Source organism: Eleutherodactylus coqui, chromosome 8 (genome assembly GCF_035609145.1).
Source record: "Eleutherodactylus coqui strain aEleCoq1 chromosome 8, aEleCoq1.hap1, whole genome shotgun sequence".
NCBI lineage: Eukaryota > Metazoa > Chordata > Amphibia > Anura > Eleutherodactylidae > Eleutherodactylus > Eleutherodactylus coqui.
This window is the reverse complement of record NC_089844.1, coordinates 86,467,547-86,493,427: the sequence shown is the minus strand read 5'-3', so window position 1 is coordinate 86,493,427 and position 25,881 is coordinate 86,467,547. Positions and strand designations below refer to the sequence as shown.

The following is a 25,881-nucleotide window of genomic DNA, read 5'->3' as shown; positions in this document are numbered from 1 at the left end:
TAAATGACACAAAGCTCTCCTAGTATTTTCAGCGCCGCTCCTGGGAGCACCTGTCACATCATGTGTCCGCTTCAAATAATATGAACCAGAAAGTCTCTTGCAGCCCCCAGTGTCTAAAAAATGTCATTACCACTACAACATTGACCCTGATGTGCTAAACGTTGGATTTGTGTATTAGTTTCATCTTTTTTCCTACACAGTCTGTCTTGGAGTTCATTACTACACTGCTCCAAAAAATTATAGTGACTCTCCGGGCCCGGAGGAACAAAGATGGCCGCAGCAGCTTCTCTGTCTGCGCACATTGGGCATTGGTATGCATCTGTGGTCTAAGACACTGCATCTGCTTTGATTAAGCAGTGTTGCCCATGGGAGCAGTGCTAGCCAGTCAGATCAGCTGTTGGTGTCTAATGCCCCTTTTGCATGGGACGATTCTTATTTAAACGAGCGCACGGGCGAATGACGTCACCGCTAGTTGTTCGCGCTCGTGCAGAATGTTTAGACAAGCAGATCGTCGCTGAGAAGCGCTCATTTCTTGCTCATCGCTTCACATTCCTATGTGAAATACTGAGCATTTAGACGCAACAAAAAGTGAGTTCAACCAGTGATGATTTTCGAGCAACAAACGAAAAGTGTGCGATAGCTCATGTTTATACGTAATGATTATCACACAGGAATGGAAGGCTGAGTCAACCTTGAGGCGGCTACCTGAGCCATGTGGGGATTGAACTTGCAACCTTCAGGTCGTGAGCAAGAGCTTAGGACTGCATTTCTGCTGCCTTAAAACTCTACACCACACAAGGCTTATAAGAAGCATTTCTGCCATCTTTGTTTCTCCAGCGCCGGAGGGTCGCTTTAAAGGGGTTGTCCCGCGCCGAAACGTTTTTTTTTTTTTTCAACAGCCCCCCCGTTCTGCGCAAGACAACCCCGATGCAGGGGTTAAACAAGAACACCGGACAGCGCTTACCTGTATCCCCGCGCTCCGGTGACTTCTTACTTACCTGCTGAAGATGGCCGCCGGGATCTTCTCCCTCGGTGGACCGCAGGGCTTCTGTGCGGTCCATTGCCGATTCCAGCCTCCTGATTGGCTGGAATCGGCACGTGACGGGGCGGAGCTACATGGAGCTACACGGAGCCCCATTGAGAAAAGAAGAAGACCCGGACTGCGCAAGCGCGTCTAATTTGGCGATTAGACGCTGAAAATTAGACGGCTCCATGGAAACGAGGACGCTAGCAACGGAACAGGTAAGTGAAAAATTTCTTATAACTTCTGTATGGCTCATAATTAATGCACAATGTACATTACAAAGTGCATTAATATGGCCATACAGAAGTGTATGTTTCGCGGGACAACCCCTTTAAGGGAAAACTTAAATCACACATCAAATCTCAATGACTAAATGATTGATAATAGTTGATAATCTATACAGATAGAAATGGCTTAACTGATTGAGAACAAATTGATGTATCAATGGTCCATGGGAAGCAAAATCACCAACCAAATAAGGGGCAGATTCCAAATCACAGTAACTCATAATTAGACCCAGTAGTGTTTATGGCACCCCCCCCATGTTTCTGTATGCACTCCCAACCATGTCAGGTCAAAGTCCTAATGAGACGGTGGATGAAGGGGCATAGCTAAAGGCTCATGAGCCCGGGTGCAGAAATTTATCTTGGGGCCCCCAACTTCTCTTAACTCCTTAACGCAAAGGCGTAACTTGAAGCTCCTGGGCCCCAATGCAAAACCTGCAACAGGGCCCCCAACTATAATGCTTTATTCATAGTACTGAGCTCTCTATATGAATAAGAGAGGCCTTATGGGCCCCCTTAAGGTTTCTGGGCTTGAGTGGAACTACATCCCCTATAGTTACGCCAGTGGGTGGATGTGTTCCTCCTGTTTCTTAGTGTACAAATGAGCAGATACCAGTCCTGATGCTGGTTCATGCCTTTCTACAGCTCTGTCCTCGTATCTCTTCCACACTCTTGAGACTGGGCTGGGAGACACTGCAAACCTTCTTGCAATGGCATATATGGATGTTCCATCCGGTAGGACCAAGACTACCTGTGCAACCTGATTAGGTGGCAGGTAGCATCTCATGTACCAGTAGTGATAAGGACACTAGCAAAATGCTAAAACTAGAGAAGGATCAGGAAAGAAGGATAAGAAGAGAGCAATTGTGTGTGTGGTCACCACTTACAAAACCGTTTCCTTTTTGGGGGTTGCCTTGCTATTGCCTCTCCAGTGCACCTGTTGTCAACTTGCACCAAAGCAGGTGAATTTGATTCAGTCTTCCTAAGTGGGCAGATTGATATCTCTGAAATTAAAGTGACTTGGGGGTGATGCTTAAGAGTTTCTTTCATTTTCTTTCAGTAGTGCATATACTTAGGGGTTCTCCCAATATACAAAATTATCCCTTATCCACTGTGGCGATTCCAAGCTGCAACCGCCCACCGATCAATTATTGATGACCTGGCCTGAGGACAGATCATCAATAGTGAGAGTCCTGGGTAACCCCTGTAAATATATTTCTCTATTGGATTGGGTTAAACAATTTTTCTATTCAAACCATTTAACTGGCGTATTTTGCACCTTAACAACCAGGCATTGCTACATTCCAAGACCCATAACATTTTTATTTTTCCTCCAATGGAGCTATGTGAGGTATTGATCTGATGCAGGATAAGTTGTCATTTCCATTGGTGCCATTTTGGGTTAAATGTGAATTTTTGTTCCTCTTTATATTGTTTTTTTTGTTTTGCAAGCCCGATGAACGAAAAATAGCGAAATAGCAAGTTTGGCTTTTTTCCCCACCGAGCTTATTGTACGGTAATAATGTTAACTTTATTCTTTGGGTCAATGTGATTATAGCAATACCAAATTTCTATTTATTTTTTTATTACTTTGGCACAACAAAAATCATTTTTATAAATAAAAATTGTATTTGCTTTGCCGCTTTCCATGATCCACAACATTTTTCTTTTGCCAAATAAGTTGTGGGAGGCCTTCTTGTGAAACAAGCCGTAGCTTCCATTAGTAGCATTTTGCTGTACCTGTGACTTTTGATTGCTTTTTTGGGAGGCGGATGAAAGAAAAATAGCATTTCTGGCTTGTTTATTTTCTTTTACACCTTCCAGAATAACAGACATTTTTCTATAATAAAAACAAAGATCTGGTACCGTGTTAGCCAGTAGAGCAAAATGTGTTTTGTTCCCAGCTAGAGAAACCAAGTAATCTTGTAGATATGATACCTTTTATTGGCTAACAAAAATATATGATATGCGAGATTTCGGACCTCTTGGGCTCTTCGTCAGGCAAAAATGGAATAGATCCGAAGAGACATGAATATTTATACATATGACAAGGCACAGATATGGATGTGATTGGTTTGCACTTAAAAGGAATACTGCAACAGAGACATAAACATTTTTAACTAGGCACTGATAAGGGAGTTAAAGTTTTATGGTCCCTGAATTACTGTTGGGGGGAGCGGTCACCAGGCCAGCAGTCTGATCTGTGCTATAGATGTCTCATACCTCCCATTCACCCATAAATCCTGTATTGAGTTATTTAAAATTTTCATGGTGTTCAAAAAGTTGATTTCGGTATACGAGCTTAATGTCAGGTTTATGGTGGAGTGTAATGCATTGAATCTCTCCTGGAATTTTATTAGTTCTTGTTCGGTGTTCGTCCAGATGATTATGATGTCATCAATGTAGCGGAAGTAGGCCAATGGTTTGCTGGAGCAGGAGGCCAGAAAGTCACTCTCCAGTTTTGCCATGAAATGGTTGGCATATTGTGCTGCCATTTTCCTGCCCGTGGTTGTCCCAGTGAGTTGCAGGAATATCTCTTTGCCAGAGGAGAACCCCATTGGTCTCAGGGTGCACCTGGCAAGCAGTCAGTCCATCTTCATGTGGGATGTTGGAATACAAGGATTCCATGTCCATGGTGGCCAGGATGGTGCCATCGGGGAGGGAACATATGGTTGATAGTTTGTTCAGTAGGTCCGTGGTGTTTTGCAAGTAGCTGGTTGTGTTTCTCACCAGTGGTTTGAGGACACCTTCCACCCATCCTGAGATTTCTTCAGTGAGGGTTCCCACACCTGAGATAATCGGCCTTCCTGGGTTGCCAACTTTGTGTAGTTTTGGAAGCATTTAGAATGTTCCAACCCTGGGGTTCTCCGGTATCAAGTCCAGAAGTTTTGTGGAGCCCATAGACAGGGTTCTGATGACCCTTTTCAATTTCCTCACATATTTTTGAGTCGGGTCTTGGTCCATGTGGGGGAAGTATCTGGTGTCTGTTAGCTGTCTGTCTGCTTATTTCTTGTACTCTGATGTATTCATAAGGACTATAGCACCACCCTTATCTGCGGGCTTAATGGTGATCTCCTTGTTGCTCTTAGGTGCATAGATGGCCCTTCTTTCCTGCATATTGATATTAAATGTTTCTCTTCCATGCTTGTCCGGTATAGTAGATTGCACCATATTTCTAAAGTGGGGTTGCGGACAGGAGGGGGTGTCCAATCAGACTTCTTTTTGGCCCCAAGTTTTATGTTTGTGTGCTTGAAAGTCCTGTGTCCTCTTTGTCATGAAAGAACTCTTTCAGTCTTAGTCTTCTGAAATATTCCTCCATGGGTCATTACAAATTTGGCGATATATAACATTTGTTTATTTTCTCTATAATAAAGGGGTTCTATAAGGAAAAAGAGATTTTCCCCTCAAATAAAAATATACCATATATATATATTTTTTCTTTTACATATTTTTTGTCTCTCAAAGGGATTTCAAGATGTGATCCTTCATTTACCTATGTAGTGCAGTGTAGTCTACTTTTGACAGCTTAGCACTCAGACTCTGCCGGAGGCAGGGTCCGATAAGCTGCTATGCCAGATAGATCAAGAGGCCTTAATCAGGTCTCCAGCTACGATGGACATCCATCGGCACCCCACAGTCACATTCCACGGTGCCGATGGATCAGCCCCCTAACACCTGCTTACATGCCGCAATCACTATTGATCATGGCATGCTAGAGGTTTGACAGTTGTGTACAGCGCTCTCGTCACTCCTGGTCTGTAGATAGCATAGCCTCAGCTCTTGACAACATAGGACTTCTGTGCTGGTCTTAGACTAGGCCGTTGTGCTTTTACTGAGGCCTAGCCTCTGGTCCCTGTTGTTGACCACTGTAAAAACACACATGGCTGGTCGCTAAAGGGTTAAAAAAATTACTTGAGTATTGTGAAGGCAACTTCAAATCTCTGTCAGTACGAGTTTATAACCATCTTTGACAGTTTAAACACAGGCCTAAATTTTTTAAGAGGGTTCATGCGTGACCGCTGATTATGAGAAATCTATAGCACAGATAACACACAGGCCTGGTGACCTCTAACACCGATTTCAGGACCATAAAAACTTTCACATCCCTTATCAGTGGACTAAGTAAGTATTTACTTCTCTGCTCATCCTGTTCTGGTATTGTTTTTAGTGCAAATTAATCACGCCATATCTGTGCCTTTTCATGTGTGTATATATGCGTCTTCAGATCAATTTAATTAAGCCTGAAGAAGAACCCTGAGTAGGTGTAAAAGCTCACTGTAACATCCTGGTAGTCCTGCTGTGTGGACTATAAGATCCCGGGGACATTCACATGTTCCACGTCTGATGTTGTATACCTGATCCTGTGCAGTAAATGTCCTGTTGGAGGGCTGTATGTTGGAGAAACAGGACAAAATCTTAGATGGAGAATGCGATCTCATCGCCATACAATTAAACAGAGAAAGACAGAATTACCTGTGGCCGAGCACTTCTCTGGTCATGGACATGACATAGGCGATATGAGAGTTTGATATCAAAGGGTAGTTTCAAGTCACAAAACCATAGAAGAATTTGGTAATATAAATTTATAACAATTTTTGACACGTTTAATAGAGGGTTAAATCATTCATGAGGATTTATGTGTGAATGGGAGGCATGAGAATTGTATAACACAAATAACACTTCTGGCCTGGCCTGGCCTGGTCAGGTCACCCCATACCACCCCCACTTCCCCCAACAGTAATTCAGGGACCATAAACTTTCACTCTCTTATCAGTGTCTAGTTAAAAATGTTTGTGTTTCTATTGCAGCATTCCTTTTACGTGCAATCCAATCACATCCATGTCTGTGCCTTGTCATAAGTATGTATAAATATTCATGCCTCCTCGGATCTATTCCATTTAAGCCTGAAGAAGAACCCTGCATTGGTTCGGAAGCTCTCATTAACATCATGTATTTGTGTTAGCCATTAAAAGGTATCATATCTATGAGGTTTCTCTTGATACTGTGATACTGCTGTTTTGTTATCTGTTTGCTTTCGTTGCCAAGTCTCTTCTTGTCATCTCTCTGTAGTGGGCTCGGATGGCAGCAGCCCCTTCCTTCTTCCTGTGCTTCGCTGTGCTGTAGTTTAACTTTACCTCATGTTGCGTCGTCTTCTGTTTGGGTTTGTCGAAGCATCGTTAACTGCTGATGGTTGTATATCTACAAGAACTTCAGCCTAAAATAACCTTGTTGGATCCTTCATACGTTCCTCCTCAGCTGAGTTGACATTGTCTGACCACATTTCTTGGTTTGAGTACGGTCCATATACACACATAGGCCATATTCAGAGATTCTCAGGCACAACTCCCATTCAACAACACACAGACACCCACCCATAGGTGTCCGGTCAGACCCCACACAAAGCATGTGCTACTCTCATCCATTAAATTGAATGACATACCTACGTAGTCCCTCCTTTTGACCTGGGAAATAGATTTGCATTAATAAACTTACTATATTGCTCATAAACTGCATCTGTATTGCTCCTCACTTTATATGAAGACTCCAATTTGTATATTATTTCATCATATGGTGCAAGTTGGACCTTAAATTTTTTATATTGCTTACATTTTTGTGCGAATAGTAAAACTAATCCAGCATATACAGTGTTTCCTTGAAAATAAGACCTGTCTTATATTACTTTTTGCCCCCAAAGAGACACTAGGCCTTATTTTCGGAGGATGTCTTCTTATACTTACATAGCAGGCTCGGTCCTGGTCCTCTCTGGAGCACCAGTGCACTTGCTTCAGTCCTCAGCCACCGACAGTAGATTGCTTCCAGGTACAGGATTTATAAATGCCACCTCCAGGAAATGATTGCTCTGATTGGCTTGAGGAACCAATGCAATGGCTTTAATTGTTTCATTGAGCACCAATCAATGCCGCAGCTCATCCAATTCATAAATCCCACCTCTGCAATGCGACTGGTTTTTCTACCGCTGCTCAACCAATTAATGCAACGCTTGACAAACCAATCACAGCCATTGCATTGGTTCATTGAGCACTGCATTGATTGGTTCTTGAGCACTGCTCAGCTAATCAGAGCCATCGCTTCCTGGAGGCAGGACTTATAAATCCTGTAACCAGGAAGCGATCTTCTGTCGGTGGCTGAGGAGAGCAGCGGGAGGATCCGGACCGAGCCTGCCAGGTAATGTATTGCTTTTTTTTCTTTATAGGTAATCTAGCTAGAGCTTATTTATGGGATAGGGCTTATATCTCAAGCCTCCCGAAAGATCAGGGTAGGTCTTATTTTTGGGGAAACACGGTAGATACGTATTGAAAAATGGATTGACCATTGTTCTCGGTGAAAGATTGCTCATCTAAATAGCCTGATAGTACACAGATCCATTATAGCCTGCCTGTGAAATGCATGTACAGGATATAAGCCTGTGTGAATGAGCTCTTAATGAGGTTGTCTTACTGCCTGGTACTTGCAATCAAGTTATGGAGTCCGAATAGACACTATTTCAGATTTATCCCAACCTGTGAACTGTACCAATTTGCCCATGTGAATCCAGCCTGTGAACACTGTAAGTTAAGGCGATTGTAGTTTAGCATGTCAACCATGCTGTGGGTGCACAGACTTCACCGGAGGACACTGCAGAATGGTGGTGAAGAGGAGTATGAAGAGACTCCCCGAACACGACGTCACCTAAAGTAGGAGTTCCATAACTTAGTTTATCTGCTGTGGAAAATCCACTCTACAGGAAGTTACTATTATAGTAACTGTAGCAAGCTAGACCCAGCTAGATCTTTACAAAGAGGACCGTTACCTAGTGAGAGCCTATATATATATCTTCAACCATGTATATGGGCGACGACTCTGGAAAAGCACCATCTACAGATGGGAGTCTCTGCTATGGCTGATGAGTGTTTGACAACTCTAATAAAGGGTTGGATATTGACTCTTGATGGCCATTTATATGGAGCTACCTTGTTAGGCCGGCTGCACGCAGAATCTGCATAATCCAACCCTGTGCCCGGTTGGCGTTGGTGCATACCTGACATTTTCTTCTTTCTTTACTGCAGATGGTTCGCACAGCGAGCCGTTGAACGTGCAGAGTACAGTTTGCCTGCGCCGTCACTAGAGATTGATGCGGGTACTCGGGAGCTCAGCGCAATAACATTGTAGAAGGGCCACACGGCTTCCATTGACTTCAATGGAAGCCGTCCGTGTGGAATCCACGCTAAAAATAGATCATGTTGCGATTTTTCTTCCACGAGTGGAAAATCGCAATTGATTTTCTTTTGTGTAGAGGAAAAAGCATTTTGCCATCGCATGCTATGGGCAGTATTTGCTGCAGAATCCGGAGGTGGACGCCTGCTCCAAGTTCCGCAATGCAAATACGCCCGTGTGCAGCCGGCCTGTCAGTTTCCTTTCTTTTGGACTTGTTTTACATCCATTGACTGGTGCACTCAGGTCACCCAAGTGTGACTATTTAGGTCTATACAGACTGACCCTGATCCGGTTTATTTTTGTGTTGACTACTGCATTTGGCTGCTCACCAATAAAGGGGTATTCCATCCTGAAGTATCTACTACCAATCCAGTGGATAGGTGATGAATAGTTCAGGCTGGAACACCTCTTTGAATTTCCCTAGGGAGTCTTCTCCTCTCCCTTGAGCCATACTCCGATTTGCCCCTTTTGATGTAAAAAGAATGAAGAGCAGCTCTCCTGATATAAAATAGGTCTAAATGACCCGGTCTGTACATTTTTCAGAAACGGTCATTTGCAGAACTAAGAAAATTTCCTTACCCTTACAAAATCAGTTCAACAAATAAACAAAATACTCGACTTCTTTTGGATCTTTTTTATTCAAAAGTTTTCAAAAGAAACAAAAAACAGAAAAAAAAGCTAACAATCTAATCAAATTTACAGTTCAAAAATTTTATTTTGGCGTTTAACAATAACTACAGAGTTGTCTTGAACCGGACAAATAAGTTACCACTGGCAAGTGTGTGGCACTAGTAAAACAAAAATAAAAAATTAACTCTCTTGATCATATAGATATCTCTATGAAAATCTTTTTTTTCAATCTGTACAAAAGGTCTTTCTTCATAAATTAATTTTTTTATAATTTAATGGCTGTCTACTATGTGATGTTTAACTGATTATTTTTTTTTTATGTACAGAGGTTATGTTTTTTTTTAATGTTCCAAATCTTACCCAGACACAAAGTATGGCACCTTGTTCAGACACCCGCAGCACTGTTTTATTCTTAATAGATCTGTACGATGGGACTACTTATAATATTGCAATCAATTATCTATAAATTTTCTCAAAAAGAAAAAAACCTCAAATGCTAAATTTAGAAGATTTTTTACAGAAGAAAGAATTGCTGCATGTCTGAATGTTAATTCTTCACTGCTTAAAGGGACGGTTAAAGCATTCGATCGATGCTAAAACCAGCACCCAAAGCAGAAGAGGTGTTTCCTTAAAGCAATTTTTAAACCAGGGAGCTTTGAACCAATTATACCACAACTTTTTTATTTTTTAGTTTTTTTTTTTAGTAATTCCTCTGCAAAAACATAAAATAAAGAAAAAAAAATAACACAATACACTTCTTGTGAATATGTATTTTACTAAAATCTAAACTCAGAGCAGCAATTACTTTTGAAACTATGAAATGTCTCCACTGGCTAAAGTCAAATACATGCAGTTTTAATACTAAAAATACTTAAAATAGTAAAAAAAAAAAAAATTAAAAATCATAAAAATGAAACAAAAAAATTTCCTTAAAACTGCTTAGTCCTAGCTCCAGCTAGGAGGATTTGGTCAGTGGAAACAGGCAGTGCCAGCAACCTGTCCCATTTAAAAAAGGAAATAAAGTTTTGAGGTAGATAACTGATCACACTGCTGACCAGGCAAGTACACAGTTTTGGAAGACAACATAATTTTTTTTCTCCTTTACATATGCTATTAGAATAAAACCATAAAAGCCATAATATAAGCAGTGATTGATCTAATGTGTCACTAAATTGGTGTGTGTATCATAAATGTGTATATAATATATAGAAGTCTATATATATTATATAGCCTATAACTAAAATGCTGTATTTGGCCAATCGGAAATTTCATAGTTTCAAAACATTTTTTTTATTTTATTTTTATCTTTACAATTAATACTTGTAGTGATGACGTGAAGTGTGGCACTGCTTGGATCCAAGTCTTCCTTCATGCTTTTTTTTTTTTAATATTGTGTCCATACATCTACTAAAACTATTAAAAAAAATGCAAATGTACAAAAAAAGGCACATTCTCCTAACAGCAAACTGGTCCGGCAAAAAAAAAGATTACAGAAAAATGTCATGCTGAGAATAATCTGGAAAGATTGGTTACTGGCTCTTTGTTCTTTGGTAAAGTTACCTTTAAAAGTGCCAAGTCTCTTTTTTTTAAAACTTTTTTTCTCCACCTAATCGAGAGCGAGTACCCAATGCATTGACCATCCGCTTATATCTCAGCTTTTTTTTATTTTTAAAGTTCTCTAACTTTTTGCCATGATGCTGTAACAGCACTTTTTTGTTTGCTTGGTTTGAGCACAATCAACTATCTAAAGCACTATCATTAAATCGTAAAAAGAAACAAAAAGAGCAAAGAACAAATTTTTTTTTTCTTAACACATTCACTGACAAATCCCCTATCCCATTTCCTATACTCTACTGACACTAAAACATCAAGTTATCTGGAAAAAACAAAAACAAAAAAAAGCAAAAAAGTTTTTACATTGCATCTTACAGCAGATTTCCTAAAATCGCTTAGACTACCAGAGCAAATGATTGGCATAAGGCCTTACAAACAACTGATTCTATTAAAACATCCCAGTCAGAAAATGTGTTTCACACAAAACATTATCCCTCCTCCCCACCCACCCTCCGTTTTTCCACTACCATACATTACGTGAAAAAAAAACAATTAAAAACATCTACTGCACATTAAAAAGCCAATTTTTTTCAGCAATTTTTATTGACTACCTCTTAAAAGCCCTATGCTGCTGTTTTACAAGGCAGAATTGACCAGCTTGCTTGGTCAAAAGCAATCTACACTTTTTTTTTTATTTTTTTTTTGTGTGTTTTTTTTTTTTTTAAAACATTTTTTCTAGTAATTACGAAGAGGAAAAAAAGCTACAGCATTAAAAGTTTTTAAGGCAAATTGGAATTCATTGAAAAAAGATAAGACACTTCACGCTATGAGAAAAAATTACAAGGAGTCAGAACGGACAGCAACTGCAACACTGCACTACAGCAACACTCACACTGCAAGCACAGAGGCATCACAAAAGACGCCTTTTTTATTGTAACCAATTAAAAATTTTGAGAAACCAGGAATTTTTTATTTTTTATTTTTGCAATGACCTGCTTCACTGGTTTCTTTGCCGGTAAAATTGTTAACCTTCAGAAAGAAAAAAAAAAACACAAACAGAAGAAAAACAAGGACATTCGTAAAAGTTAAAAACAGAAGAATCTTGTCAAAAAATGTAAAAATGAAAAAAAAAAAATTTCTGTCATGCACATGTATTCAAAGAAATGGCCACCTGTGCATATCCAGAGATAAACTCATAGTCTGTCTTTTTTTGTGTTACGTTACTGGTTTAAAAAAATCTCATAATAAAATAAACCTGTTCAGGGGAACAGCCACTAGATGAATTGAAGGGTTTTTTTATGCACCTCATAGAACTTATAGCAAAAATAGTTCGAGTTGATTTCATTATAAATAACAATTTTTTTTCCAAGAACCTGTGCAAAACTGTCAATTCATAAAGCTTGATTGTTCAGAAAAATCCATGATTGTTTCAGCGTCTGAACCTCATTTCCCCCAATCAAGGTCATCATTTCATCTGTAAGAGAAAAAGGTAAAAAAAATGTAAAGATTTTTTCACATCATCAGTTTACTTATCTAATGGGCCATTTAATTAGTGATCATTGTGCAGTATAAATGCAAAAAAAATTGCTCACTAATTGCCGGCTTCTTGTTCCGTGTAAGTGCTCCCCGTTCAGCGGTCCACTAAAGCCTGGTTTAGACACAAGGATTATCGCTCAAAAGATGTCTTTTGAGCGTTAATCGTTGTGTGCATTTACAGGGCAAGGTGATCGCTCAAACTCTGATCACCTTACACTCCGAGCGTAGTATGCAGAAGACAAGCGTGGCTGCTGAACCGCTGTGTTCTTCATACCCCGGTTGTTCATGGAGCGCTCAGCTGGAATACAGCTGTGTGCTCCGTGTGGAGTATGCAGAACATAGCTGGACCGCTGTGTTCTTCATACCCCGGCTATGTTCACGGAGCGGGATACAGCTGAACCAATAGTATCAGCTGTATCCCGCTGTGAACTCCTGATAAGGCTGATTGTTCTTTTTCAGCATGCTGAAAGAGAAGGATCAGCGACTGGTTAACGGAAACTGATCGTTCTCTTTGATCGTTGTGTCTAAATCAGCCTATAGAAGGCGAAATACTGAGCGAGAGGCCTGCGATCTAGCTGTGAAGTCCGTCAGTGTAAACTCTCTGCCCGAGTGCTAACGACCTTAGAGGTGGCATCGGCACTCATTTACATGATTGTCGTCCCGTGTAGAAGGGCCATGACTTGGATTAATTTGTCAGGTCATATGGATAGATATACATTAGGTGAGGTTACAATCTATGTAGCTGCATTTGAAGGTCTGAATTACGGTTGCAGAACCCAGACTCCAGCTGGTCAAATGTCCCAACTAAGGGCTTTACATGAGTATAATCAACATTTATCACCTATCCACAGGCTATGTGAAAAATCTCAGATCACTGGAGGTCAGAGCGGTGGGATCTCCACTGATCACGAGTGCGGAGTGGTGAGGGTTGAAGTGCCTCGGAGTGAGGAGAAGCTTGAATGAAGTAGAGACTGAGCATGTGCTCTATGGGACTGCTGGAGATGACAGCGTTGTACCCATAAGTGCTCATTAGTATTTTATACCAACTGCATATATTCCACTTGTAGGAAAATTGTATTAAAAAACTCTCTTCAGTTTCACATGGCTGCAATAATGTGTTGATTTTTTTTGGGGTTGCAACAACCAGACTGTCAGTGGTTCTACAGACTCTAATTTAGATCATGACCAGGTTCTACTCCAATCAAAATCTGGTTCAGTAGAAACATGTAGAGTTCGAGTGCTGCAAACAGAAGACGGGTGCTAAAGTGTGGCAAACAAGCCTAAGGCCGCCTACACACGAATGGGTTGGATTCCGCATGCGGGAGCCTACAGCGGATTTCGACCCTGACAGCAGCCGACGTCCGAGCATATCTGTCTTTTTCTTCTTTTATCTGTGCTGTGGATAGCTGCGGCGAGCTGCCATCAGACATGCGAAGTACAGATTTTTTTTCTTAAATATTTATTTCTCCCACTCCATCACTAGGCAATGACAGGGAATCCGTAATGTCAAATGTCAATTGTGGAAAGGCTGCGGGTTGGACAGCTTCTATTGCCTTCAATCCACACTAAAATGGAGCTTGCCCCAGTTTTTCCTCCGCTTCCAGGAATCGCGATTCGATTCCACGAGTGTGCAGGAAGAAGCGCTCTCCCATAGCATTTAACCAGCACTATTTGTCGTAGTTTCACGGTTCGGATGCTAACTGCGGAATCCGCAATGCAAATCCGTTCATGTGCAGGCGGCCTAAAGCTGGCCATAGATGTAGAGATATGGCGATGACCCAACAAATGTCCTAAACATTTTTTGTATTTAATCAGGTAATTCGTTGGGAAGGGTCCACAAAACAAAAAAGAAATGCCCATGATGCAATGGTTTTAATTATATTGTTTATTAGAGATGAGCGAACGTACTCGGATAAGCACTACTCGTCCGAGTAATGTGCTTTATCCGAGTATCTCTCCGCTCGTCCTGAAAGATTCGGGTGCCGCTGCTGACAGGTGAGTTGCGGCGGGGAGCAGGGCAGAGCGGGCGGGAGAGAAGGAGAGAAAGATCTCCCCTCCGTTCCTCCCCGCTCTTCCCTGCAGCTCCCCGCTCCGCAGTGCGTCCCGAATCTTTCAGGACGAGCGGAGAGGTACTCGGATAAAGCACATTACTCAGACGAGTAGTGCCTATCCGAGTACATTCGCTCATCTCTATTGTTTATGCTTCCTGTCCTTTTTGGACATTTGTAGCGTTTATCACTACTGGCAAAGAAAAATTTCGAAGTAGGAATAATCAGTGTAATGAGTTCTAGTTGATCAAAATGAATCGTTTTCTTTTCGCTCAATGAGACATGCTTTACTTTAACGATTGCTAAGGATTATGGTCGTCTTCACAGCGAGCATAAAGGTATGTTTGCACGATGTGATAATCGCCCGAATTCTCGCTAGAAACAGTGATTCGGGCAATAATCGTCCCATGTACATGCGGCCACCGATAGGGCACTGAATGAGAAAATCGCTCACCTGTTGGAGTTGCTTAGTTTTTAACTAAACTAAAAACCAAGTGACTATCGGGCCGAGGAGCCAGGAGTCACTCAATCTTTGAGGAACATCTGTTTACTGTGTATGGAGTTGGACGACAGAAACTATTTCTCGATTCATTGAATGACTATTGCTGTGTGTAAAGCACAGGAGGGCAATCCATGATATGTACCTGGCCCGTTTAAAGGGGCTACCTATAGTAGTGACTCATCAGTCCCAAACTTTTTTCAAACCATGACAGCCATGTTTAAAATAAGTAGTAATTGCATAATTCGACCAACTTTTAACCCCCTCCCCCCCAATTGTTAATGAGTTAATAACCTTCCTTATTCCCATAGTTTGCCATCTGGAATATAATGAATCGTATGCCTTAAGAGGACCCAGTGGTCATCTCTACAAACTCTATAGAAATAACACATCTAGGAGCATATATCATTAGGAACAATCATTCATATGCAGATTTCATCACTAGATGGCACCAGATTACTAACGAAGATTAAGAACATTTTTATTCAAAAAGAAAAAAAAATACATTAAGAAAAAACAGGCAACGGAAAAAACAAAAGGAGGAGCAGCCTAAACTACAGAGGTCACTGAATTAGCACTGTTAGAGTAGGGCTATTACTGTAGAGATGTTAAGTTCAATGAAAGCCTCTAATCATATCCTCACAATAGAGGTGGTGCCCGGGCGATACTTTTATTAGGACCTGAGATCTATATTCTTTTAAGCATAGTTCTATACAATTTTCTAAAAGCTCCTGTGCATAAGGCACGGAAAGTGTGAAGACATTACTTTTTATCCATTCTCAATTATTTAATGTATAATTATTTCTAATTAATATAGTTAAAAGTATGTATAGAAAATAGAATACAAATTAGCATCCATTTAATTATAATTTAGATTAATGTAAAAGTTCACATTTAGAGATGAGCGAGTGTACTCGCTAAGGCAAACTACTCGAGCGAGTAGTGCCTTATGCAAGTACCTGCCCGCTCGTCTCTAAAGATTCGGGTGCCGGCGGGGGAGACCGGTGAGTTGCGGGAGTGAGCAGGGAGGAGCGGGGGGGAGAGAGAGAGATCTCCCCCCGTTCCTCCTCGCTCTCCCCTGCCACTCCCCACCCCCCGAATCTTTTGAGACGAGCGGGCAGGTACTCGCATAAGGCACTACTCGCTCGAGTAGTTTGCTTTAGCGAGTACGCTCGCTCATATCTAGTCACATGTCTTTGGGACACATAATGACTTTGCTAACTATTTGGGCTGCAATGTAATGTCTTAAAGGAGGATGGGATCCTTTTAAATGAAGTTATTTTAGTCAAACATTTTTTTCAACCTTTTTATATGGCTATCCACATAAATATTGCAGTTTTGTGCAGTGCGCACAATAAGCTGATGTTCGGTTAAATATTTGTGCCCAATAATTGGGCCATGGAAAAGACCCTTTACGTCAGGCTTACACGAACGGGTTGGATTCTGCATAATGGTATCCGCAGTGGAAGACCTGCGATCCATCGCGGAAAGTAATTGCGATTAGTCACGGAAGATCGTGGAGTCGTGTGGTTTTCCGTGTGCATGTACAGCGTATCATCCGCACTGAAGAAAGACCTCTCTCTCCCCTCCAGCTGGTATTCTGTCTTTTATATCCTCCTATCTAGTTGTGAGCATTTCCACCACTCATACGCAATGTTAATTGTGTATGGGCTGCTGGTCGCTCGCATCCATCTATGGATGCCGTCCATGCGGAATCCACACTAAAATAGAGCAAGCTGTGATTTTCCTTCCGCTCTTGGAATATGCAATTCGTACCCACTAGAGTGAAGGAAAATTCAAAAATACATGACTTTCAATGCCCGCGTCTTACCACAGATTATCTGTATGGACGGTAATCGTGGAATATGCTATTCAATTCATGTGAAACTGGCCTTAGCAGAGGGTAGGGGGTTTAATGACTGCTCAAGTTCTAAGATCCCCCATTACTGCCTAGTCTCTGGGAGCCGGGGTGCTACTCCATGTGTTTTTGTAGTAATGGCCCTTTTAGACAGAACATACATTGGGGAGTCAGAAAACACAGCTGTCTGCCAAACAATTGCTTGGACAACAGCCATTATCTTCTGTATGGGCAGCTTTACGGCCCTTTGACACGGGCAGATAAGTCAGGTACAAACATGTGCTTGAATGGCGGCCCATCTGAACATGCCGAGATGGCGTAATCACTTGCTCTTCAGCTGTTTTAATCGTTCATGCAAGCATAAGAATGTCCTCCTGTTGGCAGCACAATCTCCTGAGCGCTGTTGCTGGTTGCAATCCGTATGCAGACGATCTTAAAAATGACTGTTCGTCCCCATTCTAGGGATCACCTGCTGCATGCAAATGACAGTAACGAGTGCTGCTCCATGCGCTCTCTCTCGATCAGCACTCGATATAACAGCAGAGCAGTGTGAAAGGTCATTTAATCTACTGACCTCCTTCTTACCATTAAAAGGGATGTCCATTGACCATAAAAGCCTGGTTCAATAAAACTTCCTGCATTAAACCAATAAACTGAAGTATGCTTACCCCCCCTCCCCCCCCAGCTGCTGCAGTCCCGGTGATTGTTGTGACATCTGATGACACAGGAAATCAGTTGCCCACTGTAGCCAACGAGAGGCTACAGCGTCACCGCTTGTTCTCCAGGCATCCGCACTCACATCTTAAGCACTATGATGCCAGGAGTTCAAGAACCAGACGCTGCAGTGGTCATGTGATTCCTGTGACATCATCTGTCACGACAATCACTGGGACCGCAACAGGCTGCAGCACTGGATCCTGGAGGGGTGAGTATACTTCAGTTCATAGCTTTAGGCTGCATGCACACAGATGGATTGGATTCAGCAAGCGTAGTCCCACTGTGGAATCTGGCCCTGGCAGCAGCAACGTCTGTGGGTTCCTGCTTTCATTTTCTTCTTTCTGTACTGCGGACGGTCCACACGGCTTGCGTCGGACATGCGCAGTAGAGATTTTTAAAATAAACTCCTGCTTTTTCTGCGGAATCCGTGGCCCACCCACAATGTCAATTATGGACGGGCCACAGGTCGGACGGCTTTCATTAACTTCAATAGAAGCCGTCCGTGCAGAATTCGCAGGAAAATGGAGCATGCTGCGATTTTTCATCCGCTCATGTGCATAAAAAACAATTTTTGCATTGCATGCTATAGGTGGTGTTTGCTGCGGAATCTGGATTTTGCAATGCAAATTCACCCTTAATGCAGGCAGTGCTATTGAACTGGGGTTGTCCGCTAACCAGGCAACCCTCTTAACTCCCATTCATTGCAGCTGCCATAAAGCACACACTACCTGTGTTGCTTATATAGACCACACAGTAAGGTAGCCCCCCCCACCCCCAACATTTTCAAAAATTAATATCACATTACAAAAAATACATAAAAATTCTCTTTACAGACTAAAATCCATTTAAGGAGACCAAACTTAAAGACGACATTTTTCCCTTTAAGGCGGCAGATGCTATAAATATAGGCGAGCGTATAATACGGTGATACTGACGAGCAGCTGGATGCACTGATGTCACTTACTGGAAATGATTTTTTTTCGCTGCTGCAAACTCCTGGTCCTGATAAATGGATTACTACACTTCTGAGAACAAACAGAGCATCGCGGCTGCGGCGCACATTATCCAGAGTAATACGGCTATTTACAGAACGGCCGTGTTGAGTGTCTGTGTACAGATGGTTGCTATTGTGACGGAGGAGAGACGACAGCAATCAAGTACGAGGCATCTCAACAATGCCGCTCGCATGAGCCGGGCCTGAACTCACCTGACTTCACTTCCCTACATGAATATTTTGCCGACGGTCACTATGATATACAACAAAGACGGTTATAGCTACACCCCAGCAGCAACGCCAACCCTAACCTCTTAAAGGGGTTGTACCAAATTAACACATTACCCCCTCTATCTACAGGATTACTTGCTGATCATGGGGGTCTCACCTCTAAGATCCCCGCCGATCTTGAGAAGGGCACTCTTGTTCTCCTGTCACTGCGAGGGTCTTCCCCAGCAGTGATGTCACTCTTGGTACTTCCGTTGAAACAAATGGAGAGCTGACCCAGAATGTGCAGAACGGTGGGGGGTCTGAGAGGTGAGTCCCCCACCGAATAGCAAGTTATTCCCTATACTGTAGATAGGTGAAATAACTTATTCTGGTTAAAACCCACAGTATTTCCCTGCACAGCGGGTAAACAGGAGCACCAACTGTGAAGGGATGAAGACGAGAACCAGCAAAGCGACACAGCGCCTCCTGAGAATAGAAGTAAAATTGTGGGCTTGCACAGCGACTTCAAAGGAGTGGGGGGAGTTGGATATTTTTGTAATGCCCAACAGCCGTTCCAACAATTATCGGTACTCCTGTATTTTCTGACAAGAGTGATGATTGCTCAGTGAATGGGGGTGGAGCGCTCTAGAGATCTCTTCCAGCTGCCTGACCGCATTCACAGTAAACAGGCAGTCGTTCATAGATAAATATCTGCCTGTTTACACGGGCGGACAGTCATTTGGTTTTTTGGCCCACCTAAAAACCAAACAACTCCAACAGGTTTCCTGTCGGGGTCCTGTGCTTACATGGGACGACAGTTGCCTGTAATCACTCTTATAAGTGATCACGCGGGCGATTATCGGCCATGTAAAAGTACCATTACATAGGAAAGGAGCAGAACAAAGTTTTGATACTACAGTTCCTCCGCCACTTCCAGGTGATGCCGTGTGCTTGTGGAGCCCTGAGCTAATACTTCACCCACATTCCATCTCTGTTACATGCACACAATACGTGTAGAAGAGTTTGTTCTTTCCATTAATCCCCCCCCCCCCCCCACATACCATTTTTTTCTGTTTGAAGGCAAAGCTCATAATAGGAAATCCTTCACCACATAATTATTAGTAATTCCCCCGGTATTACACAGCAACATCACCATCATTTTAGGATAATAAAGCCTTTCTCCCAGCACATATCCCCTAACCTTAGAGTTACTTGTTTTGTTGATAGGTGTACTGAGAATGATCACTAGAGGTCTCTACTGTCACCGGCTGTTGACCACTGGGCTCCTGCAAAAAGAAAAAATACATCAGTGCGCATCTACAAATAAGTTAACCTTGTAAAATTAAGTGAAGGGAGGGAAATCTATTGTCCCCTGTTATCAGCCTGTCCAAACTGGGGAGAAACGTCTTAATATTCATCCACGGGTTTTACTGAAGATAAGTGGTGGGACACGTTAAGACCACCTGCACACAGGGGCATTTCCATAGCGAAATCCAGAGCGGGCATCCGCCTCCGGACTCTGCAGCAAATCTTGCCCATAGCATGCTATGACAATACGCCTTTTTCTGCCATGCCACGATTTTTGTGCGGGCTTCGCACAGATTGCTTCCATTGATGTCAATAGAAGATGTCCGTCCCGTGGCTGCGTCATCTCTACTGTGCATGTGTGCCGACACATGCACAGCAGAGAAGAGAAGACACCGAAGAGGTACGCTGTGGTCGTCTGCCGGGCAGCGGGTCAGATCCCACATGTGGGGTCCGACCTGCCCGTGGGCAGGTGGCCTAAAAGTGTTATCCCAAAATCTAAAGTTATACCATATCTATGGAATAGGGGATAACTTTATGATCGGTGAGGTTCCCATTGCTGAGACCCTGGAGGACGGGGGTCCCGTGTCCCCTTCTCGTCACTGTAGGGATGCTTCTGTGGAGCAGAGTGTTAAGACAGCAGTATGCAGTCCTAAACTCTCACTCACGACCTGAAGGCTGCGAGTTCAATTCTCGCATGGTTCAGGTAGCCGGCTCAAGGTTGACTCAGCCTTCCATCTTTCCGATGTCCGTCAAATGAGTACTCAGCTTGCTGAGGGGTAATAAATAGAGATGATCGAACATGTTCGGCCCCGCCCCTTTTCGCCCGAACACCGAACTTTGCGAGTACTTCCGTGTTCGGGCGAAAAATGTTCGGCGGTCGCCGTGGCAGCACGGGGGGGTGCGGCGGGGAGTGGGGGGGAGAGGGAGAGAGAGAGGGCTCCCCCCTGTTCCCCGCTGCTGCCGCCCGCGCTGCCACGGCGACCCCCGCCCCCCGGCGGCCCCCGAACATTTACGCCCGAACACTGAAGTGTTCGGGAAAGCCGGTGTCCGGGTGCGTAAGTGTCCGTAACGGACACGTTCGATCATCTCTAGTAATAAACAAATTTCCCTTTCCTTTCTTCAAACAGAGTGCTGAATATCTGTTCATTTCAAAAGCATTTGTACTCGGCAATCCCAAGTCCCGACCGCCACCCCAAATGAATGCACATGCTCGACCGCCACCCAAAATGAATGCACATGCTCGACCGCCACCCCAAATGTAGGAGGAGGAGGGACACGGGACTCAGTGTTAAGACCACCACATTCATAAAGTTGGACATAACTCCTTTAAGCCCCATCCCCATTGTGTCCAAGATTAACCCCTAAGAAAACCTAGAAATACATCTTGTCTTATTTGCATAAACACTCAAATTTGCTTTATTAAAAAAAAAAAAAAAAAAGCCATGATTAATTCCAATAAATCACCCAAATATACTGACCTCAACCGAAACCGCAGCTGTCTGGACGTGTGTGTATTGTGGGATGTACGCTCCTTGCATAGCTGTTGTTGCAGGCATATACTGAAAAAGCAAAATGGAGGGAAAATTAATGTATCATTTTGCAGGAAATGGTATGCGATACTGAGAAACCCTCATAATTGTCAATGCAGAAATCTCTGACTAGACCCGTTTTGCACACCGGGGTATGTGGAGACATTAGTCATACTTTTACTTTAACGCGTAGATCATCCTGGGTGTTCAGCCCGCCACCTTATTGTCTTGTCTGTGTGATACCGGCTATGGGCTTGGCGTATCTTAATTACATGAGTCATGACTCACAAGGGGAAGACCCATTATATGCCTAGGTGTGGTATCACTGAAGGTACACCACTCCTTCACTGTGTCACTAGGACATGTCTTACAAGTGAAGAGAACTAAACCAGGTCAGATCTTACAGGGATTCCTTATGATTGGCCAAAGCTTATCTTTTCTTTTCTTTCGACTGTGAAAAATGGAACATAAGGGACGTAAATATGCACCAGCAAATATACGGTGGGAAAAAAGATAGTTCTGGTTCTATCTTTTGACCGAGATACGGCGGCGGCTCCCATAGACTCCTATAGGAGCTGGAAAAAAAGGCAGTTTAGCAGCATCCAGCGCTGTGAAAACCTTACAGGCGTCTCTATTTTGGCATTTGAAGGCATCACAAGGATTTATGCCGAGTGAGAATTTTCCAGGGTGCGACGTATTTTTTCGCTAAAACCGTCGTTCTCGGTCGCGTGAATGGACGAGAAAACGCTAAGTATCCCAGGCTGTGATTGCAGAAAATTGGCCAATCATGCAAATTTATGGCGCGGACGAGAAATCATAAAAACGCATACGCTTGTGAGAAAGAGCCCTTAGGGTACTTTTACACTTGCTGATAAAATCTAGATAATGAGTGCCAATCAAGAGGATGGGTGCTCGTTTATCAGAGCGATTCATAGAAACGAACAATCATTCGGCCCCCTCACCCACCCCCATACAGTTTCATAGCAGCTGACAGTACACCCTATGGGTCTGTTTACACCAAACGGTTTATCGTTTGAACTAGTGAATGACGTCACCACCAGCTCGTTCGCTTGGACAGCCTGTTTATACAGGCAGATCCATTGTTGGCTTGTTCATTCGTTGCCATTCGCTGTATACGTGAATGAGAACGACTAAATGATCACTATTTAAACTGAATGATAAGTAAACGAGCCAACGATGCTTTTTATGCCTGCAGAAAATGAACGAAAAGTGAATGATCGTCGTTGGCACATCTCCCTATATAAATGGGGGATAGGCTGCTGATGGCGTTGAAACTGTATGGACGAAGGATCGCATGAATGACCAATTTAACCATGCATTATGGCATGTATGAAGGCCAGTCAAGTAAGCGCCAATCTCGTTGATTGGCACTCCTAATTGGGATAATATCAGTAAGCGCCCAAGTGTCATTACTTTAGATAGCGATAAGGGGGTTGGGCCCAGTATTACAAAAATCAGTCTTTTTTCCTTAGCCCTCTTGTCCAGGGCTGTGTCTTGTATTGTACTTCATTTAAGTATATAAGACTGGGCTGTAATACAGCCCAGGGACAAAAGTGGCGCTGTTTCTGGAAAAAGAAGATACTCCTATATAATAAATAAAATCTAAACAGAAATATATCTGCACTTTTATATTTTTCATAATATTATAACTTTATGCCCCACCCAATTTAGTATTTTATTTTGTAACTACCCCTTCCATCCTGTAGGTGTCACTGTATGCAAAAAATGCTCTACTCTATATAAACTCCCTACATAGAAACTGCTGCACAGTGACACCTACAGGCTGGTACGAGTAAGAACCATTAGAACAACAACTTTTAACTTCTTACGCTATGGTGTTAGCATCCACCAGATATTTCAATGCCAATTAATTTGGAAAGAATGCCCAAATTAAATCCTACTATTTAGAAATGTTTCTTTAATAACCGGAGAACAACAGGTTCCCTTCTCTTATCGTCGCCAAGATGATATTTAAATGAACGTGGGGGAATAACGCGACAGCTGAATAAATGATAAGCTTCAGATGGAGCTTAGAGAGCAGGTCTAAATTTGGAAGTTACAAGGAATTCAATCAGCCTCCCATTATCTGCTTCCCTCTCTGAATGTGCATTAAAAAGTCATAAAACACACAGGCACGGTACAGCGTCTGCTCTGATCATTTCCGAGCCTACAGTTATTTTGGAAAGCGTGAGCTCATGGATCCTTTTGCAACATAAATCCCACCTCTCCAAAACTTAAAATATGCATCAGATCCAACACGGCTTAGAAACAAGCTGTCTGTGTCAAGTGAATTACTACACGGAGCGCTGGAAGTCAGACACGTGTAATTTAGGTGATTATCTGCAGCCGGGTACTTTCATGCAGACACAGAAAGCACCGAAAAATCTTTATAATTTTGTAATTACTGAGATGGACACTTACTGTTCCACTGCTGCTTAACGACAGGTGACTCATCTGCTGGGTCAGAGGGCTGATCATGGATGTCGGCTGTAGTGACATGGTGTGGTCCATGGAAGGAGTTAACACGGCCCCCTTAAGAAAAAAGCAACAAGGAATGAAGTCGTGCAGAGATATCCATGAAAAATCACATAAATATGCATGTAGAACAAAAATCAAATGATGGTTCTATCTAGTCCATGTAGCTTAGGCCATGCAATGTACAGTCCTTTTACACGGGGCGGCTGTCAAGCCCGACAGCCATTGATCGCTCTTGTGCTTTTATGCAGGAGTATCATCACTCAGTGAATGGAGGTGAAGTGTGTCTGAGACCGTTCTAGCCAGCCTGCTTACATTCACTGTAAACAGGCAGTTGTTCATAAATGAATGACTGCCTGTTTAAACTATAGCGGCACACAAGTAATGATTTTATGGTCTGCATGAAGGATCCGATCAGGACTTTATCGCTGATCGGTGTTTTACTGCATGTGTTTACACTGCCCAATTATTGTGCAACCTGCCTGGTCTAATGAGCAAATTGCATAATAATCGTCCCTTATAAAAGAGGCTTAACCCTTTCCAATCCAATGTCGGGCCTGCCCCGACATCATCATTTCCCTCCACAGCTCCGATGTCGGGGCAGGCCCGACACTGCAGTGCAGGAGTGCATCTGCACCCGATCGTCAGACACATCGGGTGCAGATACACTCCTGCACTGGTCCCGTGGGGGGGGGCCTGCTTACCTGTCCAGCGTCTTCCGCATTCTCCCTTCTGTCTTCTGGTTTAGCGATCATGTGACCGCTGGGTGCCACCTGACCCCAGCAGTCACATGATCGCCGAGCCAGGAGGCAGAAGGGAGAATGCGGAATATGCCGGACAGGTAAGCAGGCCCCCCCCACGGTGCAGTGAGCACCTGCACCCTCTGTCAATTCAGGAGGGTGCAGGGAAATGTATTTTTTCTCATCCATTCTCACCAGCTCCAATTTATTTGGAGCTAGGGAGAATGGCTGAGAAAAAATAATTGGATTGGAAAGGGTTAAGGCTACTTTTACATAGGCCAACTGTCAGCTGAAAACTTGCTCCAATGAGTGATTCTGAAACAGTTTTCCAGTATAAATGAGGGTCCTGACAGGGTAGTAAGCGAGAAATAGCTCATTAGTTGCTAGCTGTTTTGATTTACCTGAGTGACTACTGTCCGGTCTAGGCGCCCTTTTACACGGACCAAGTAGAGTTCATCATAAATGCATACCCCGACCAAACAGCAAACAAGAATTTGTTCCCTTCTCACCCATCTTCAGTTTCTGCATGCAGAAAACTGAACGATGGATTGACCCGTATAAACAGGCAGTGGTTCAACTATGAATGACTGCCTACTTACTGTTAATGGAGGTAGGCAGGCCGGGGCGATCTGCCTCCATTCACTTGATACTCATTCTTGTGTAAAAGCACAGGAACGATTATCGCTGGGCAGACCTGTCAGGCGTTTGTGTCCAACAAGTCACCCCGTGTAAAAGGGGCGTAATGTAAAGCGGATCTGTATATATAGATAACAAAGTTTTACACTAAGAAAGATAAAAGATATATATCTGAGAATAACCATAAACCGTTCACATCTAGACATGATTTAGCAATGTACATCAAGCAAAAGTGTCAAAGTGCTCTGCAAATACCTTTGTTTATGTGTATTTTGTAGGAGTCTTGTGTTACATGATATTTTATTGGCCAGACAAAATATTCAGAATTGTGTGAAATAAGTAACAATAAATCTTATTTGTGTAGCGCCAACTTATTTCGCAGAGCTTTCAAGTAATTTATTACCCCGTCACCAAGCTGGGTAATCCTTTTACTGGCCTCGGCAGGATGGAAAGCTACATGAACCATCCGGGGATTGAACTCACAACCTTCAGGTCATGAGCGAGAGCTTAGGACTGCATTTCTGCTGCCTTAGCATTCTGTGCCTCAGTGCTGGTTGCTACTAGAATCTGTCAATGCTTTGCTGACAGCCATACCTTAACTGA

At 42.9% G+C, this 25,881-nt stretch overlaps 1 protein-coding gene across 5 annotated transcripts in view; it reads right to left on the bottom strand.

Moving 5' to 3' along the window:
* Window positions 1–9,142: 9,142 nt before the first annotated feature.
* Window positions 9,143–25,881, bottom strand: part of RBMS1 (RNA binding motif single stranded interacting protein 1) — a 335,966-nt gene continuing 319,227 nt past the window's right edge. For all 5 annotated transcript variants that reach the window (XM_066575950.1, XM_066575949.1, XM_066575952.1 and 2 more), the window contains exons 11-14: window positions 23,849–23,959; window positions 21,356–21,436; window positions 19,771–19,855; window positions 9,143–12,181 (exon numbers count right to left, since the gene is read on the bottom strand). In XM_066575950.1, coding sequence (XP_066432047.1) covers window positions 19,778–19,855; window positions 21,356–21,436; window positions 23,849–23,959 — 270 coding nt within the window. In that variant the 3' untranslated portion in view covers window positions 9,143–12,181; window positions 19,771–19,777. The remainder of the gene's footprint in view (window positions 12,182–19,770; window positions 19,856–21,355; window positions 21,437–23,848; window positions 23,960–25,881) is intronic.